The sequence below is a fragment of the Dermacentor silvarum genome, chromosome 11, assembly GCF_013339745.2.
Source record: "Dermacentor silvarum isolate Dsil-2018 chromosome 11, BIME_Dsil_1.4, whole genome shotgun sequence".
Classification (NCBI taxonomy): domain Eukaryota; kingdom Metazoa; phylum Arthropoda; class Arachnida; order Ixodida; family Ixodidae; genus Dermacentor; species Dermacentor silvarum.
In genome coordinates this window covers 69,047,298-69,065,845 of record NC_051164.1, presented here as the reverse complement: position 1 = coordinate 69,065,845, position 18,548 = coordinate 69,047,298, and the positions used below count along the sequence as shown (strand labels likewise).

The window sequence follows — 18,548 nt, the reverse complement described above, 5'->3', positions numbered from 1 at the left end:
TTTTAACAGCAGAGCTGTTTAAGCCGGAGGTTGGCCCGTATAGCGTAGACCAGAAACTGCGCCTGACGATGACGTCACCGCGCGTTGCCTAGCAACCACTTGGCACAGCTGCGCCTCACTGCCGCTCTGCTCCGAGCTGCTACGACCGCGCACTTGTTCCGTCTAGTCATGACGCCACTTCGCGTAGCCTAGCAACCACATGTACCTTGCGCTGTCTAGACATGTCAACGCTTCGCCAGGCCACATGTTATGCGCGTCGTGCGGCCAAGCAAGAATATGTGCGTCGGCGGCGAGCCGATCCGGAATACTATGCCGAAGCTGCAGCCGAGAAGAGGCGTCGTCTAGTCGAAGATCCAGAGTTACGAGAACGCGAGAGTCTGCGTTTGAGTATCCAGCGTCGTCGAGATAGCTACCCTGGCTGTAGCTTGGTCGATCACAAGCTCCGCTGTTTGCTCCAGCGTTGCACCACTAGTGCAAGCTGCGCTCATTTTTGACAGCGAAGCTGTTAAGGGCTGACTCTTCGATAGTCGCGTCCGGATGTAGAAAAAAACACTCACTGGCTTATGCTGTATGTGCGAGTGAAAGCGCGCGAGGGCAAGGGGCGCGCGCTTTTCACGGGGAGCGAACGCACCGCGGAGAGCATACGCGACTTCCCAGTAGAAGGGGAGCGGTGGGCGAGGAGGGCATCGAGGCACCCTAGTTTGCGTGCGCGCTCTCCCACTGCGGCGCATGCATGCAGCCCTGCCGGCCTCTGCCGCCGACTCTGTTGGCTCTCACCCGCCTCTTCCCTAACAGTGTCAACAACGGCGTTTAGCCGTTCCGTCACGTAGACATCGCGCTAGCGCTATTATCAGTTACCACTACGACTCGCCATTTCCAGGCCGCGTGCCGTTCGTTCGGAGGAACGCAACGAGCGACGGGGAACTGGTGACTCAATCTCCCACGAGAAAGGAGGACGGCGGGAAGGCAGCGCGGGAGGGAGGGGTTGCCGCTTCTGCTCTGCGAGCAACTTTTCACGGCGCTTGGCGGTCGCGCGCGCCATACCGTGAAAGCGATCTGCACCACGGCTCCTACCTTTGTATGAGCTAGGCTTTCGCCGCTCAGTTTCCGTTGAAGCGATTGACGTGCCGCACGAACCTTCGCCCGCTACTGCTGGCGCGCTTGCCCACGCCAGCGTTTTGGCAGCGGTTGTGTGCGGTCACACAAACACCGAGCAGAACTGTTGTCGACGGCGGCGGCGTTTTGCCCGCGTAAGCACCGAACGCGTGCGGCGTTGGTGATGTGTTTCTAAAGAACGTTTCAACCTTTGCACTACACCCTATGGTGGTGTGCCGTAGCGACCATAAGTCCATGGTCCCTGTGGTCACTAAATAAATGAAAACCACCGGATCATATATATTTCTCATCCTTTTAAGTGTTCGAATAACCAATTACGCCATCACATCATAAGTCATAATTGGAAATACAATGCCCACCATAGTACAGCTTCACTGGTCTTCCATCTCCACCCCCGTGGAAGGGCTGATAGTTCTTTTAATCATGGCTCCTTCCACCAGACATATCGATATAATCTACACACATACTTGGGGCACCGTCGCAAAATAAAAAAAAAAGATTGTCGCAGTTTCACCTGAAAGGCGAAGCATCAATTGCGATAGCAAATTTGTAGAGAGCTATACGGAGTAATGATAGTAGCTTTATCAGCTGTATAAACTTGCACATGCAGCAGCACCGGCAACACGCACAACTGTTGTCGACGCCGTCGGCGTTTTGCCCGCGTTCGCACAAAATGCGTGCGGCGTTGGTGACTGCTGCCGGAGCCTCTGATATAAATAGGCATTTGGTGCCGCAGCTAAACGTCGCCTCCGTTCCCTCCCCCACGGCCTCTCGCGCATCGGAAGAAGGCGCGTTTGCTCTACATATACGGGGATTGTAAAGGAGGAAACAGACGCCTACTTCTGCAGCCCTTAAGGGAGCACGGCGCAGAACGCGCGTTTGTTCTCCGCCGTGCGTTCACTCCCCGTAAAAGCGCGCGCCCCTCGCGCCCTTTCACTCGCACATACAGCGTTCGGCGGCGCGCGGCGACGATTTCATCTCCATTGACGTCATACGGAACCTCACGGCGACGGCGACGCCGACGGCAGAAATCTGCTTTTGAGTGTCCATATAATTGCTATCGCAATAAAAGTTGTCGCAGTTTCACCTAAAAGGCGAAGCATCAATTGCGATAGCAAATTTGTAGAGAGCTATACAGAGTAATGATATTAGCTTTATCAGCTGTATAAACTTGGACATGCAACAGCACCGGCAACACGCAGAACTGTTGTCGACGCCGTCGGCGTTTTGCCCGCGTTCGCTCAAAATGCGTGCGGCGTTGGTGACTGTTGCAGGAGCCTCTGATATAAATAGGCACTTGGTGCCGCAGCTAAACGTGACCTCCCTTCCCTCCCCCTCCTCCCCCTCCCCCACGGCCTCTCGCGCGTCGGAAGAAGGCGCGTTTGCTCTACATATATGGTGATTGTGAAGGAGCAAAGAGACACCTACTTCTGCAGCCCTTAAGGGAGCACGGCGCAGAACGCGCGTTTGTTCTCCGCCGTGCGTTCACTCCCCGTGAAAGCGCGCGCCTCTCGCACCCTTTCACTCGCACATACAGCGTTCGGCGCGCGGCGACGATTTCATCTCCATTGACGTCATACGGAACCTCACGGCGACGGCGACGGCGACGGCGACGGCAGAAATCTGCTTTTGAGTGTCCATATAATTGCTATCGCAATAAAAAAGGTGCGGCCTGCCGCGTCGGGCGTGCTGCAGTGGGAGCGAACGTGACGGCCGTAGTTGCATTGTCGGCCGCTTGGCTGGGCCGAAGGGCGCAAGTCATCGGCGATGGAACGCGCCGTCGGCTTGCACGCGCGACGGCGTTCCAAGCTATGCTATGCCCATGCTATGCCGACGCATTTGCTATGCCGATGCCAGACAACAGCCCCCGACATGTGGCGCCGCGGCGGATCACACCGTTTTCGATGCACGCGGCAAGCCGCACCTTTTTTAGATGCGAAGCCGCTTATGCTCGGGGCTTTGTCCCTCCATCCGCCGTGCGGCGTCCACACCCGCACTGCACATGCGCATCCTCCTCCCCCTCCTCTCCTTGTATGTATATGTATAGTATATGTACGCCAAGCTCCGGCTTCCGGAAGCCGGAACCGGAAGCCGGCTTCTGCTTCCGTTTCCGCTTCCGGAAGCCAGCTTTCGGAGAACGCTTCCGGCGTTTTGCCCGAATGATCCCCCGGTGCTTCGCCCACTCATCATCATTCACTTCGTCCTCTCATTCTCCTCCTGCAACGCCGCGATGAGTGCCACGGACAGCGCCGCGGAGAAGAGGGCTCGAGCCGCTGCCACGAAACGGCAGCGGCGACAGGTCGATCTGAAAACTAATGGGAACTTGAGTCGAACCCATGGCTGCTTCGCATACTACTCAGGGATCCCCTACGGGAAGATGGTGTAATTTTTTATTGCGATAGCAATTATATGGACACTCCAAAGCAGATTTCTGCCGTCGGCGTCGCCGTCGTCGTCACCGTCGCCGTTGCCGTGAGGTTCCGTATGACGTCAGTGGAGATGAAATCGTCGCCGCGCGCCGAACGCTGTATGTGCGAGTGAAAGGGCGCGAGGGACGCGCGCTTTCACGGGGAGTGAACGCACGGCGGAGAACAAACGCGCGTTCTGCGTTGTGCTCCCTTAAGGGCTGCAGAAGTAGGCGTCTCTTTCCTCCTTTACAATCACCATATATGTAGAACAAACGCGCCTTCTTCCGACGCGCGAAAGGCCGTGGCGGGGAGGGGGGAGGGGGGAGGGAAGGGAGGCGACGTTTAGCTGCGGCATCAAGTGCCTATTTATATCAGAGGCTCCGGCAACAGTCACCAGCGCCGTACGCATTTTGTGCGAACGCGGGCAGAACGCCGACAGTGTCGACAACAGTTCTGCGTGTTGCCGGTGCTGCTGCATGTCCAAGGTTATACACCTGATAAGGCTACTCTCATTACTCCCTATAGCTCTCTACAAATTTACTATCGCAATTGATGCTTCGTCTTTCAGGTGAAACTGCGACAACTTTTTAGGGGCGAAGCTCCTTATAGCGGCACCCGTTCCGTCCCCGTCGTAGTAGTAGTAGTAGTAGTAGTGTGTAACCAGTCTGAGAAAAATGAGAAAAAAATTCCGAAGTTGTGTCCGTAGCGCGGAATCGAACCAAGGACCCCTCGCTTCCGAGTGCGCGGCGTTAGCCCACTACGCCACGAAGCGGACATGGACAAACGCACCACGATGGCTATAAATACCCAACATTAACGAAAGGCCGCGTTTCTAGCGCGTTACGGCCCGTGTAAGAAGCTGGTGTAAGACGCTGTGGCCTCTCCACCTTACGTTCAACGCGTTTCGAACGCGCTGCCCAAAGCGGTGGCAAGTCAAGTTCAAGTCGAGGAGCGTTTATGAATACGGGGGGTTTACTCTCTCAGCAGTCATGTGATGGCGTCGGCAAACGCGGTGCACGTTCCGGCATGTGTAAATGGCTGCGTAAGACGCTGTGGCCGCTCCCCCTTACTAGAGAGTACTGCACGTTTCTAACGCGTTTGTGCTAGCGTCCCCTTAAGCGGGAGATCCGATGATTCCCTCCGGAGCTTCGCCCACTCATCATCATTCACCTCGTGGATCTGCTGTCATTTTTTTTCATCCAGCGGCCGTGCTTAGGGCAACAGAATCGTAAATCACTTGTCAAACTACGGTCGGATGAGAACACCACGCTGTGTCACTCCAACTACTCACGGAGCCAAACTATAACCTATTCCATTGTAGGACTCTCATTTCAGCAACACCAAGGCCACACGTTTTCTCTTCAAATTTTTAAAACTACAGTACTCTAAACTGTTGATATATATCTGTTTTTAAAAGTACAGTGACTATAATTTATATGCAGCAGCGAATCTTATATTAAAGCTTCGATAACATCTTATCAGTCAGGTTTACGCACAAATATCACTACTCTATTCATTACCGGTTTATGCATTTTTGTTCTTAACCTCCTTGTTCGAATTGTTGACGTGCTACGGATAAGCTTCTCGCACTATTGTCATTCTAAATCGCAATACCCTTGTTACAAGGGTATTGTAATTTTGGGCATTGTGATTTTTATGTTCCATAAGTTAGCGACACTCAAGGAGCCTGAATTTTACCGGCTAAACAGCGATCAATCGGATTCTCCGAAGAGTATTGCGTATGCGAACAGACTGCTTGTTTGTTCCCAATGCTCCATTTGGGCTTTTAGTAAACAACGCTTCATAACGTGTAATGTTATGACAGAAACTTGCTAACGTTATCAACAGCAGGATGTCAATAACGTTTCGTATTGTGTTCCTTATTTGAAAAGTGTTTGATTCGAGTCGCATTCGGTACAATTCGATTCACATTCATTTCACTCTAAAATCTTACAATTCGCAAGCCCCGACTGAGTGCTCGCCTCAGGACTCTCAAGCGGCGCTTCTCAGTGCCTTTCAAAAATTACATGATGTCTGGGCTTCTGTCGTCTTCACTGCCGGGCATCAAAGGCATAGAACCAGATTTGTCACAGGAGAACGATCCCCGCAATTGCACCTTTTCCCGCCTGCTCGTCAAAAGCTGGAAGGCCTCCGTCTGCCTCTCTCACTTTGTCAACGCCGAGCGCCAATGGTTCAAGGACCTCGTCGAAAAAACCTTCGCGGCAGCCACACGCCTTCTGGAAGGTCCCGCCGAGCCCCTTCAAAAGCCCACGGTATGCTTTTCATTCGGTGCCGGTTCCAACAAATCCCTTTTAGCCAGTGCTTTCATTCCCCCCAAAAAGCGGCCGACACCGCTACAGCAGAACGAGCATCACATGACAAAAAACGACATCGGAAGCAGACGTGTAGACGTTACTGTGGAAAAAAAGTAACCAATCAAAATGGTCAAAGTCAAAAATGTAATTGATTAGAGACCAAATAAATACTGGCCCACGAAACTAAGTGGCCACTTAATAAAACGTTATCGTTTGCTTCACTTCCATCCCTTTATCTGTTGATACTGCGCATACGCAGTACGTACAACAAATAGGCCTGGAGCACCGTTCGGTTTCAAATTCCGTAATGCATGCTGTCGCACTCGCCGTTTTGTGAGCTCTGATTGGCCCAGAGCGCTGCTACGCCTTCTTTTATTGGCTCAAAGTGACGTCATTACACAATGCGACAATATCGCAATATGAAAAAAAACTTAACTGACATGCAGTGATCGTTACGGAGTAAAAATGGTACTCGATCATCACGAAACCACAAAAAAATGCAATCGATTACAAGTAATAATTTACAAGTGAGTTATTACGTACAAGTCCGGACTTAGCGCAGCGCTTGCTACCTTTCTTGTTAGTCATTTGCGCGTATTTGTACCTCCGGTACAAATACGCGCAAGGCGGTTGCATCGCTTGGCGTTCTGCTGCTAAACAGGTCACGCTTTCGATTACCGGTATAGTGGGTTAGAGCAAAGCTTCAAGGCCAACTTTATTTCTTTGACTTAAATGAAAACTTGATTCTTCGGACTGTAATAAACAAGGTTGTGATTCAGGGTACGAAAATTGACGATACTCATGTTCTAGCGAACAAAAAAACACAAGGGCGGTTAAAGAGACATCGCAGTTGTGTAAACTGCGTCTGATCAAGCCTCCTAAACGGAAAAATATAATTAGTCTAGATGCTGACGTAATATTGTTCTTTACAGTACTTTTGCAAATGTTATCAGTTTTTTGGTACGTATCAAAAGAGTGGTTATACTCACAAATCGGTTGTGCGTTATGGTGATGTCTAATATCCTTCTCGATATCAGCAGATATCTCCATAGTGGCGTTCAATTGTGATGTTCTTATATTTTATTGCAAAGTTACACAGTTGTAACTTAGCTGAGTCATCTCAATTGTGTTGACATTTTTCATCTTTTGACAAAAAAAACGCCCTCAATTTAAAAATCTACTCTCAATAGTCGTGATGTTTGTTATTTTTGCAGCAATATATATATATATATATATATATATATATATATATATATATATATATATATTGCGCCTGGGTTGCCACTGCAGCGAACTCATTTTTTAAAACCCATTAAAACCCTACAAATGTGACGTGGGGGTGTAAAACGAGGACTGGGGGTGTGAAACGATATATATTAGAGGTGGGCCAACTTTTAACAGCGGCCGTTAGTCCGTGATTCGCGGACAGCAAATGTGGGCCGATCCTGGCGGAAGTGCAGAAAGGGCCCAAGCGCAATGGCACATGCTACTGAGAACTAGCGAAGCTGAGCCTGACTAAGTCTAGCCAAGCATGGCTGGGCTACTTAAGCTTAAGCAGTCATCGATAGCTAATCGATTATCGATCAATATTCAATAAATCCTGGAAAATGCTGGGGATGACTTGGTAGCGCTTAGCCTCGCCCAAAAGCCAGGACTAGCTAGGTGCCCAATAGCTTCTGTCTCCTTAACATTGCGCCTCCAGTGCAAGCTACGCTAATTTTTTTGAATACGAATCGAATATTAACACTAAATATCGAAGTGTTCGACGCGAACGCATATATATATATATATATATATATATATATATACGGCAGGAATATTTACTTCTGTGCGTAAGTGGTACCACGCCTGTATTTACTACGGCTGAAAAGACGGCCAAATATCAAAAAATATATCTAAGGCCTCATTTCAAATATACAAAACAATTTTTTTTTCAGATGCAACCTTTGTGGCCGTGATCTTTCTATTTCTTTTTATGCCCCTAAACCCAATTTGCGGCCCAAATGTGATATGGTTGTACTGTAAATGCAAGCGTCCAATAAAGACACCCAACCCGGTGGCGGTTCTCAAGCTGCATACACGTTACGAACGTGAGCAGCAAGTTGTCGAAAGGACGACCGAGTGCTTACCGTGCCTGCCACACATTCTACTGCGCCGTATACGCTTTGGAGTCTGTGTTTGGTGATGCCTTTCATTTTTGCAGTCCTTCGTTATTCTATAATGTATTACCCCCTCCCCTGCCCCGTATCAAAAAAAAAAAAAAAAAAAAATGCGCTCCTTCGTTACTCCTGAAGGTTTTACTCCCACGTATTAAACAACAACAAAAAAAATCCGCTTGCGAAGTAATGGTATCCACGTAACTGCTGGAACATTTTTTTTTCTTCTGCTTTTGTTTTCAAGCGACATGTTACAAGCAGCCGTGATTGTTACAGGGACACCCACATACAGAGCTCTTATCTGCTTAGCGCTGCAAATGTTGCAATATATAAGCGCAATCGAGGGGTGTAGCAGCGTTTTCTGCATGTGTAACGCTTTCTGCCGCATACTATTGCAGACTGCGAGGGAGCATGCCAGCGCTGCTTTCCATCACATGGTCAAGCTCTGTGGCGAACTTTGGCGGGTGTACGCCGACGCTTTCGTGCATCTCTACAGTACGGCGTGTTCCTCGCTCGCCGCACTGTTCTCCCGCACGGTACGTTCTACAGCGCTTTGCGTTAATTGCACAGTGTTTCTACCTTTCTTCATTCGTTAATCTACTCGAGGCGGCTGTACACCAGTGAGCAAGAGTATGCGGACCACAGGGTAGCCGAAAAAAGAATGAATTTCTTCCTAATTAACAAGCATAAACTGGAATTATTGGGTACACTGAAAAGTTAGCAATGACAAGTTTGGACTGCAGTCCTTAATTTCAAGTTGCGTTCACGGGCAGAGGGAAAACGTCGGCTTTATCACGGAACACCTGGTCCGTATACTTTTGCTCGCGAGTGTACATATGTATTTGCTTTAGTGGACTCGGCTACACCGAGCGACCCATAGCTTCTACGAAAATTATGATAAGGCTCGCTGGCGCTGCGATTATTCACCTACCATAGGAATGATGGTTAGTGCATGGATTTGTCTGAACTTCGTGCTTGTGGATTCAGATGTCTTTGCTGCTCTGATTTCTTTGCTTTATGTGCCTTTATTGGCCTCAATTTCGAAGGAAAAACGTTTCTTTTCCTAACGCAAAAAGCAATGGGAACCTAGCCGCATGCGTTATCATTGTGAGGTATTCAACGAAATATTGCGCTATAAATGCAATATTTGGTTTTTAGTGCCACAGTTCTGTCACAGTTTGTTTTAAGTGCCACAGGAAACTCTATGGAGCCGCCCTTACAGGTTCAGCAAAAGCACGAAACAGAATTAAAAAAAAAATAGCGGCACATCCAGCCATTGTAGATTATTGGCAATGTTAATGCGACTAACAGTCTTTCTTATGATGGTAGTGAATTTTGGTGATGTTTTATGTTATCGTTAGTATGGCGTTTACTGCATCCGTATGCCATCCGTGAATCACGAAATCTTATGGACACATCGCACACACGAAGTGGCAAGTCTCATTTATAACCACAATGCCGAATGATACCACAACACAGTATACGTTTTTGTAATCAGCTGCACCCAGTTGAAATTCCGTAGCAGCCACCAATATCCCTAGTATCCTGCAATATGCAATGGCTCTCCAAGCGACCGCGGTCGAAGCGGACGTGTCTCTTGCGGAAGCAGCGCTATCGAATTTTTAACAGCGAAGCTGTTTAACCTGGGCGTTTGCCGTCAGGTGGTAGTGCAGAAATGGTCCAAGCGCAATGGCACATACCCTGTGAACTACCGAAGCTGTTTAAGCTCGAGGATGGTGCGTCGAGTGTACTCCGCAAAACCTCCGCCTGGCGATGGCGTCACCATGCGTCGCCTAGCAACGCTTCGCCCCAGCCGAGCCGACCGCACCGAGCCTCGCCACAGCTGCGTGAGCCGTGACGTCATCGCGGGCGCCGCATCCCTTCGCCTTAGCTTGGCCGAGTCATGACGTCACTGCGCCTTGCGGAGCTAAGCTATGACGTCACTGCGCCGACGCACTAGATAATAGCTCCGCGTCGCCGCCGCGGCGACACAAACGTCCCGCCGTCTTCACGCCGAGCACATCGGCGCGAAGATGGGGCGGCCGAAGAGCGTCATTCCCGATTAAGAGGAAGCCCGGCGCGAAAGCCGCCGCGCCGCTACTCGAGAGCGAGTGAGACGACTTCGGTCCAATGCCTAGTATTGCGGCGGCGAAACAATTGGCGATTCGCAGATCTGGAGTTACGAGCCCGCGAAACCGAGCAATAGCGTTTGAGCGTCCAGATACTTTAATGACTGAGTGTTCGTGGCTCCTTGGGCTGTCGATGATTTCGAGTTGATCTTACGCAAGACGTCGCAGAATCTCGAAGCATAACCTCGCAAAAACTTGGCCGAATCGAGACAGAGCTAGGTGAGGTCACCAGCTTCGCTGTTTGCCCAGTCTTCGCACCACTAGTGTGAAGCTGCCCCAATTTTTTTTTATATACTTAAGGTTACATAACCATTGTGTCACCTTGGCACATTGATTCTGGGGATTGGTCGAGAATGGGCAGATGGCAATATCACATACGCTGTGTAGATGTCTGTTCGGGCACATAACCAGTGACATCAACACGGCAACATACCAAATGGACCATGTTGTCTGCTTGACGAGACCGCAGCCAGAACATGCCTGGTGGTTCAAGATAGTAGGCAACTTCTGTCACTGGGTGAAAGATGTCCGATAAAAAGGGACACACCGAACAGTGCATAATGTTCGCAAAGAATGGTGACCACTTTAAAAGCTGTTTAAATAGCTCGAGCAGACTTGTATGACAAGAAAAATGGCAACATTTGTACAGCAAATTACATTTACACACAGTGATTGCGGCACATCATTCTTAACAAAGCAGGAGTCCTCTTAGCAGCGTTTTTTGAAATTCTGCTTAGACGTGCCCGAAATTTGCAAGGCTTGGACTCTGGGGCAATAATCTATGGACCAAACACTATGGAGCAAATGTCTTCTCCATCGTCGTCACAGGTTGCGGCCGCAGAAGTTTCCAGTGAAAGCACGACGTGCACCTTTCATAACGAAAGCTCAATGAAAATACCTCATTTCACATAGGCTAGCGGTAACATAGCTGCGTCACGTTGTATCATTTTTTTTAGGCCCTGGTACTTGTGTGCCTCGAAGCACGAACGCGCAAGCAGTTTAGCTTCCGTTCCAAGTCATCCCTGCTTTTTGTCCAGGGCATCATCGTTGCCTATAGCAGAAGATAAGCATCCCCGCGAGTTGTGTCGCCGTATATCGCGAGCACCGCCGGCGATGCTCAAGGAGCGTTAAATGTGGGTGACGCCACATTTCAGGAAATTGTCGATGTGCTGGTCAGTGACCCGGCGGGCCGCGGTCGTCGCAAGGTATGCACGCTGACGCATTGGCGCTCGATGACCGACTGCTGACGATCGGACTAAGGGGGTTGATCATGGCCGAATGAGGGAGAAAACTGCTGCTTGAAGCTTAGCTTAACAATTGCTGTGCTGGACGACAGCGTTGCCAAAGATGTGCACAGGGACATCCGGTCGCAGCCGGAGAATTCACGGCACAAATAGGAAAGAAGCGTCGCTTGCGCAATGTTCTCGCTTCAAACAAAGCCGAGGAGAGTTGCAGTTTGCCTACAAGAAGCAACATAGGCCATTTGAAAGTAAGCTCAAAAACCATTTCTGTAACTTCATTATTTAAAAAAAAATCGCGACTGTAGTTATTGGGAACGTTGATGCTTGGTTTCCTAAAATGCACATACCCAAAATTGCTGGAAATACGCTAAAACGTAGATACCTGAATTCTATGTATCCTGGTTCCTCTGCATGCAAACATTGGCAGAAATTGAGTAGCAATAAGTACAAGAATACCTGTGCACAAATAGTAAAGCCTGTGTCAGATTTGAAACTGAGGGGAAACTAAGGTGGAACGTTTCTAGATATGCTTATTACAATTGCAGATGACCAATTAGCATGGATTATAGCCAGAATGTAGACCAGTCCTTCCATAAGCGCAGGGCTTCAATATTCTTCTACTGCCTAAGTGTTACCCTCGCGAGCTTCTTGCTTCAGCACAGCAGACACATCGTCAGTCAGTCTATCACTCTTACGTCGTACGTGACATCAATGTGCTGAAGCAAGAAGCTCGCAAGGATGCTCTCTCTCTCTCTCCTCCCCATCTTTCATTCCCCCTCATACCGCATCCCATGTTTAGGGTCGCAAACGGTTGTGCTGAACTTGTTGACCTTCCTGCCTTTCCTTCTCCACTCTTTCCTTCCTTCCGTCTTGCTTCAGCTGGACTTATTTAGCTAAACTGCAATGACAAGATTTAGCTTCAGCTTTCAGTGTTCCAGAGATGCTTTTGATAGTCACAGTGAACAAATACCGATATGGAAAGGCGCCGAACACCTGTAGAAACTCACTAAAGCATTTGAGGCCTTTGTTGAACGAAGTGTAGATGTAGTAGTGGCCTTCTCCACACGAGTGCATGAAGCAAATCTCGTTTTGGGACACAACTAAATCTTCCTGCTAATGGAGTTAGCCTCATTTTGGGAGCTTCCCTGCATGCAGCGAAGCAGCAGATTTTGCCTCGTCAGCCTCGCACAGTTAGGAAGGCGTAGCCTTCACTTGAGCACTGGTGAAAAGTGAAGATTGAGCTTGTACCGACTCGCCAAGGGCTAGTGCTCGCTTTTTGTTACACCAGGAAATATCACTACTTGCTCAAAACTTGTGGTTGCGAGCCTCATCACCAGGACATGAATGTTAAAAATGGAGGATCCGGAGTGCCGTGCCTTGATTAGAATCATTTTTCGAAGCCTTCTGGTCGGAGCAACACCTGGAATTTCCTACACGCGAAAAGGTTCCTGATGCGAGTAATAAACAATGCCGTACATGTTCGCCTGCAATTCATTTTTCTTGTTTGGGCGATGAACTTTTTTAAATTTCTATGTTTTGCTAACAGGCGTACTATTTTTCTTTCTTACTTTTTTTTCCTCAGGAACCGATTAACCTCGAATTGCTTTATGACGACGCACCATCGAGTTGCGAAATCACACCAACGTCGTCACCTCGTCGACAAAATGTCGATCTAGGTTACAGTGGTCTGGACGATTCGGAAGATTGCTGTGCAAGTGAGGACGATCTATACTATTAGTCTTGAGAACTACGTCCTTGTGTTCTGTTTTGCAGACAATAAAGCGTTTTATTTTCGTATCCCACATCCTTGCGCTCCGTCTGCCTAAAATGTGCGCCCTAAGATGCGAATTTCGTCGGCGCTGTTATGTGGAGCTGCGCCAGCCTCCGCGCCACGAGCGACGGAATTGCAAATGTTGGAAACCAGCCCGATACGTCACCGTCTTCTCCACAGCGCTGAATTTCAACGAACGACAACATAGACACACAGACGACTTAATTGTACTCGGTTTCTCGCACTGCTCGCATTCGCGACCAAAAAAATTGTGCGCCCTAGCTGAAAAAAAATTAGATATGTAGCATGCAATTCCATGTAACACCAATTCTCATACTTTCAGCTTGTCAAGTATGACGTATTCATTATAGGAATAGCGTCGCCGATCTCAACTTATTTACTACCCGACGTGTGGAGTGACCCTATTCTGCGACTAGCGGTCCCAGAGCACCACTTACAATCCCAACCGAAACAAAGTACGTCACCTCATGGAAGCACAAATGCGCACAAATAATACGTAATATCAAAACCTTGAATTTACAAGTTGTAGTTGTAATATATAAATTACTCTGTTGAGAGCCTCAGGGAGTCAAAACAACGGCACTCCGCAAAGCGCGGAGTGAGACTTCTGTGATCGCACTACTTGCGCACAGCTTCCACAGCCTTGCGTGCTATGTATAAAGCGAAGTATAGTTTCGTTTTCGTCACGGAGTTGGGTACCACTTTAAGAGGCTGGATACGCATCTGTACATTGTATGTACGCACAACGCGAACGCAAAGAACGAAAATGCTCAAAGCTTGCGTATTCAGGGCGACAACAAGCAAAAGGAATATCCTGTAGAGAGAAATACATTGACCTATATCCGTTAAAATGTAAATTATGGCGTTTTACGTGCCAAAACCACGATCTGATTATGCGGCACGCTGTAGTGGGGGAGTCCGGAAGAACTTGGACCACTCGGGGTTCCTTAACGTGCACCCAAATCTTAGTACACGGGTGTTTTCGTATTGCGCCCCCATCGAAATGCGGCCGCGGAAGCCCGCGACTTCGTGCGTAGCAGCCGAACACCATAGCCACTATGCAACCACGGCGGATACCTATAGCCGTTGCAGTCAGAATCTAAAGGTTGGGTTTGTTGTTTCGTCGCGTTATTACGTAGGGAACGGAGCCATTAACCAACACATCTGTTACCGGCACTGTATTTAGACGGCACGTACGTCTCGGAACTGTAAGTCGCAGAAAACTCTGTTGTGCGAGCGCAAGCGTCCTCTTCGTCGGTGTCATTGTATCGGCAGTGAAAGGTCGACTACGAAAACGGGCGGGACAGTTGCAGAAAGCTATTCGCTTGGAAAACGAAAACGCCGCGGCAACGTCTTTCACATGTTTGCAACATGTTTTACAGTGTGAATCAATAGTTATGCCTTAAGGGCAAGTCTTTATAGCAATAAAAATAATGTGAAGATGTCTAGCCGACTGTCGGCTTACGCTTCGCTGGCCTCCTTAAAACGTTTGGGCTCAGGATAGCAAAGGGAATGTAAACATGCTCGCAACAGAGATTAGTAAAAGGCGATTGGAGGTTTTGTGGCAGGAAAGTAGGGAGACCAGGAACAACGGAAGCGTACAGAAACGAGACTTGCTATAACGGTTCAGATAGTTTGGTGCTTGGAATTTTGTCTCTTAAGAAAAAAAAAAGACAGGTAAGACATTAGGCAAAACAAGGAACAGAGCTTCGTGGCGCAACCCACCGCTCCGTTTCAAAGGGGACGCTCATGGCGTCCATCCATCCGTGGACTCACCTTGACAGTGACGAAAGTGACGTCGTGTTGGAAGTTCTGGACGAACCCGGCGATCACTTGTCCCACGTGCCACATTCTGTACTCTGATGTTGGCTTTTGGAAAAACGATAGCATTGCAAACACCATTGTTAATGTCCACAGACGCATGTACGTATTTTTTTAGCAGAGAGCTCTGACAAAACGGACATTGCTTGGATTCACTGTAAAGAAAGTTTACTAAGTGAATTTCCTAACCCTATTTATCTCAATGAATGCACTATTTTTCTCGTATTATACGAAACTTCACGTCTTTCGGGCAGTTCTGAGTGAATAAGATGTCGAATATTGCATTCTACCATCTTATCCCATAGTCTCCGAGCTCACGTGTCTAATGACATGCGCTGAGAGTGGCTGACGTCTTATGTTGCTCAGAAAAGGTCTCCTGGTCCTGAGTTCCAATCTCGGCCAAGTTTTGATAGCAGAGTGATGCTAAAGCACCCTTGAACTTGCATTCTTGTGCAGGCTAAGGAACTCGAGGTCGCCTAATTTAATCTAGGTGCTTTCTTTTTTTTTTTTTTTTTTTGCTTCTTTCTTGTTTAACGTCACTACCTTTAAAGTAAATGTTTGCGAAAACGCCTCTGAACGCTTGAGGACTGTTTTACGCAGTTGATATCCAAATTATCCGATATATTTGTTATGTGCCTCTTTTTTAATTTACAGGCGACAGCCTTGCAATTGGTATCGACGTGCTAAATAGCCGAATGGTAGCGCTTGACATGTAGTCCTCATTCACTCAGCGGTTTAAAGGCTGTGAAAAAGATAGCGGCCGACTGCAGTTGTTGCGAACATTTCCAATCCATAATAAATAATTTCATCAATCAATATATGCTAGCGGTGTGCGCTAAATATCCTTACGGGTGTACCTTCAGCGCGCCAAAATCAATCGCTATCCAAATCAATAAATCAATGAATAAATAAATAAATCGCCAGCGTACACTTCATGTTCTTTGCACAGTCACTAGTTTTTCATTTCCATACACCGGATGCCACGCAATATGCATCCGACCTACAACGAAGGACGAAGACGAGCCAGGGGTAAAGCTTTGCTCGCCAGTGCCCGCTTGGACAAGGATCGAACATGCTTCGTAGACGCTGCTTCGTACGCTCAAGAACAAGCCTTCTCCTCAGTGGTCATCAACTGTGATTCGAAAATCATCAGCTGTGCTACCATCCGCACTTCTAGTTCCAGCGTTGCAGAACAGGTTGCCATCGCTCTTGCATTGACGGACGATATACATGACACAATTTATTCAGACTCCAAGACCGCTATCAGGGCCTTTCAGATGGGAATGGTGGCTCCCCAGGCCCTACGTATCATCCAAAACACCAAAGACCTCAAAGATCACTCATTGGCCTGGTTCCCTGCGCACCTTGGAAACATTGAAGGTGCCTCGCTCAACCCCAACGAGGAGGCACACTCGGCTGCACGAGGTTTGACTGACTGTGCGCCGGGTAATGCGTCCTCTCTAGGGCGACCCGAGCCTCTCTGCTTATACAACGAGATATGCAAGCACAATTACTTATCAAGAAGACTTCTGCCTCTGCCGCACTCCTCACTGTGCAGGGCCCAGGCAGTGACTCTCAGACTTCTACAAACCAGCACTTACCCAAGCCCTGCAGCACTGTACACAATGTACCCCGAACTGTTCCCAAGCCCGGACTGCCCCCTGTGTGGTGGTTATGCGGACTTCGAGCATGTCCTGTGGGGCTGCGCATTTGCCGGTCCCCCTTTCACCCAAGAGGAAATGATGATGCTTATTAAGGCCCAGGATCAGACCTCTCAAATCCTGGCAGTCCAGAGGGCCCGCGAGAGGGCCATCAGGTTTGACCTGATGGTCCCCGAGTGGGCCTAGCCAGGTGACGTCGAGTTTACTCGCGTCTATTGTGGACCCAATAAAGTTCACTCACTCACTCACTCACTCACTTCTCGCTCGCATTAGCAACGCGATAAATAATGACGTTCGCCAGTGATAAGGCACACACAAGCAAACGGCTGTTCTGTGTTATCTTCGATTACCTCGTATCCCAAGCTGTGGACGAACCAATCGCCGCCGAGGAAGTTGCAAGCCATATCGACGTCGCCGTTGTAGATAAGAGCCTTGAGCTGACCAGACTCGGCCAGATCTTGGACAACCTCGCGCATCGTGTTGTACTGCTCTGTGTAGTTGATGGCCAGGCTGCAATGCATTGCGCGGAACCACGACGGGGAGAACGCAAATGAGCAGTGGAGTACACTGCATTGCTAATATAGCTCATTCACGCGCTGTGCGCATAATTGTACACGCCGAGATAACGCATGAAGATCGAAATCACGGATACAGATGACGACAGTTAAAAGGTGCCGCATAGGTCTGGAACCTGTGCTGCATCTTTTTAGAAGCGTAGAGTGCCTCAGTGAAAACGAGTTGGAAGGCATTCGACTGGGTCATTGTGTCATCATCTGGCGGCTTCACTGATTTCATAGTTTTTAAGAATGTTATACATTAGGCGTTCAAGTGGCCCGATAGATGCCTTCCGAGTATGGTAGACATGAAATGTTTGACGTTCTCGTATCTGACGTTCCTCTTAGAGTGTTGTTGCGCGGAGTCCGCATTACGTAAATTAGACAAAAACCGTTCAATAATTGAAAGTTAATTTGTTCTGCAGCTTCACAAACTACAGGATTTTGAAGATACAAGAGATGCGCTGAATTTAAACATTCAATGTACACAATTTTCACCCCTGAAATGAATTTAAACATTCAATGTACACAATTTTCACCCCTGAAATGGTTAGCGTAGAATTGAAACGTGAGCTAACGAAAAAAATTAATAGATAAATAAATAACTAGCAGAATCCCGTTTTGTAATCATTGCATTTTCTAGACGCATTTGTGCGACGTGAATGTGCGTCAGCGGCCGTGGTGTGGCGCCAGCATTGATACGATTCTGTCGAGTGACGTCTCACTAATTTAATTGCCTTTAATTATGGCGGAGCTGAGCACGAAGTCGAAGGCGCGTGTATGGAGTCCGTTTTATCAGACAGAGCGGGAAGAAAAGGTAAAGACGCTCTTCATTTTTTGTACTGTTACCATGACTTCAGAAAGTGGTCTTTTTTTGTCACTCGTTCACTGTTCTGTTTGTGGTAGTCGAGCGTGTTGCACTGTATGCGAAATGCGTTAGGGAGAGAGAAAGAAACATTAAAGATGACAGAGGAGAAGGTAAACGGATCAACTTTCCTGTTGGCTTATCTACAACGGGGAATGCGGAAAAGTCAACAATATCATTTTATACGCCTATATTACATTTGTCAAGGTAACCTACGCACCATGTGTCTGCGAACTCACTCATGAGTCCACTCATTCAGACCGACCCATGAGTCAAAGTGAGCCCTCAGCTAGAAAAAAAAAATTGTCGCAGTTTCACCCGGAAGGCGAAGCATCAATTGCGATAGCAAATTAGTAGAGAGCACTACGGAGTAAGGATAGTAGTTTTATCAGCTGTATAAACTTGGACATGCGGCAGCACCAGCAACGCACAGAACTGTTGACGACGCCGTCGACGTTTTTCCCGCGTTCGCACCGAACCCCCGCGGCGT

The 18,548-nt window shown here is 48.4% G+C and overlaps 3 protein-coding genes across 7 annotated transcripts in view; 1 reads left to right on the top strand and 2 right to left on the bottom strand.

Moving 5' to 3' along the window:
• Positions 1-13,161, top strand: part of LOC125941463 (uncharacterized) — a 117,735-nt gene extending 104,574 nt beyond the window's left edge. The window contains exons 2-4 of one of the 2 annotated variants that reach the window (XM_049658775.1): positions 5,595-5,797; positions 8,394-8,531; positions 12,948-13,161. In XM_049658775.1, coding sequence (XP_049514732.1) covers positions 5,595-5,797; positions 8,394-8,531; positions 12,948-13,103 — 497 coding nt within the window. In that variant the 3' untranslated portion in view covers positions 13,104-13,161. The remainder of the gene's footprint in view (positions 1-5,594; positions 5,798-8,393; positions 8,532-12,947) is intronic. The other variant, XM_049658771.1, reaches the window with a different exon arrangement.
• The window catches only part of LOC119434103 (lysosomal protective protein-like), a 248,103-nt gene that overhangs the window by 113,295 nt on the left and 116,260 nt on the right, over positions 1-18,548 (bottom strand). The window lies entirely within an intron of this gene.
• LOC119434102 (lysosomal protective protein) overlaps positions 1-18,548 on the bottom strand; it is a 34,876-nt gene that overhangs the window by 7,831 nt on the left and 8,497 nt on the right. The window contains exons 4-5 of the mRNA XM_049658780.1: positions 16,990-17,149; positions 14,934-15,026 (exon numbers count right to left, since the gene is read on the bottom strand). Coding sequence (XP_049514737.1) covers positions 14,934-15,026; positions 16,990-17,149 — 253 coding nt within the window. The remainder of the gene's footprint in view (positions 1-14,933; positions 15,027-16,989; positions 17,150-18,548) is intronic.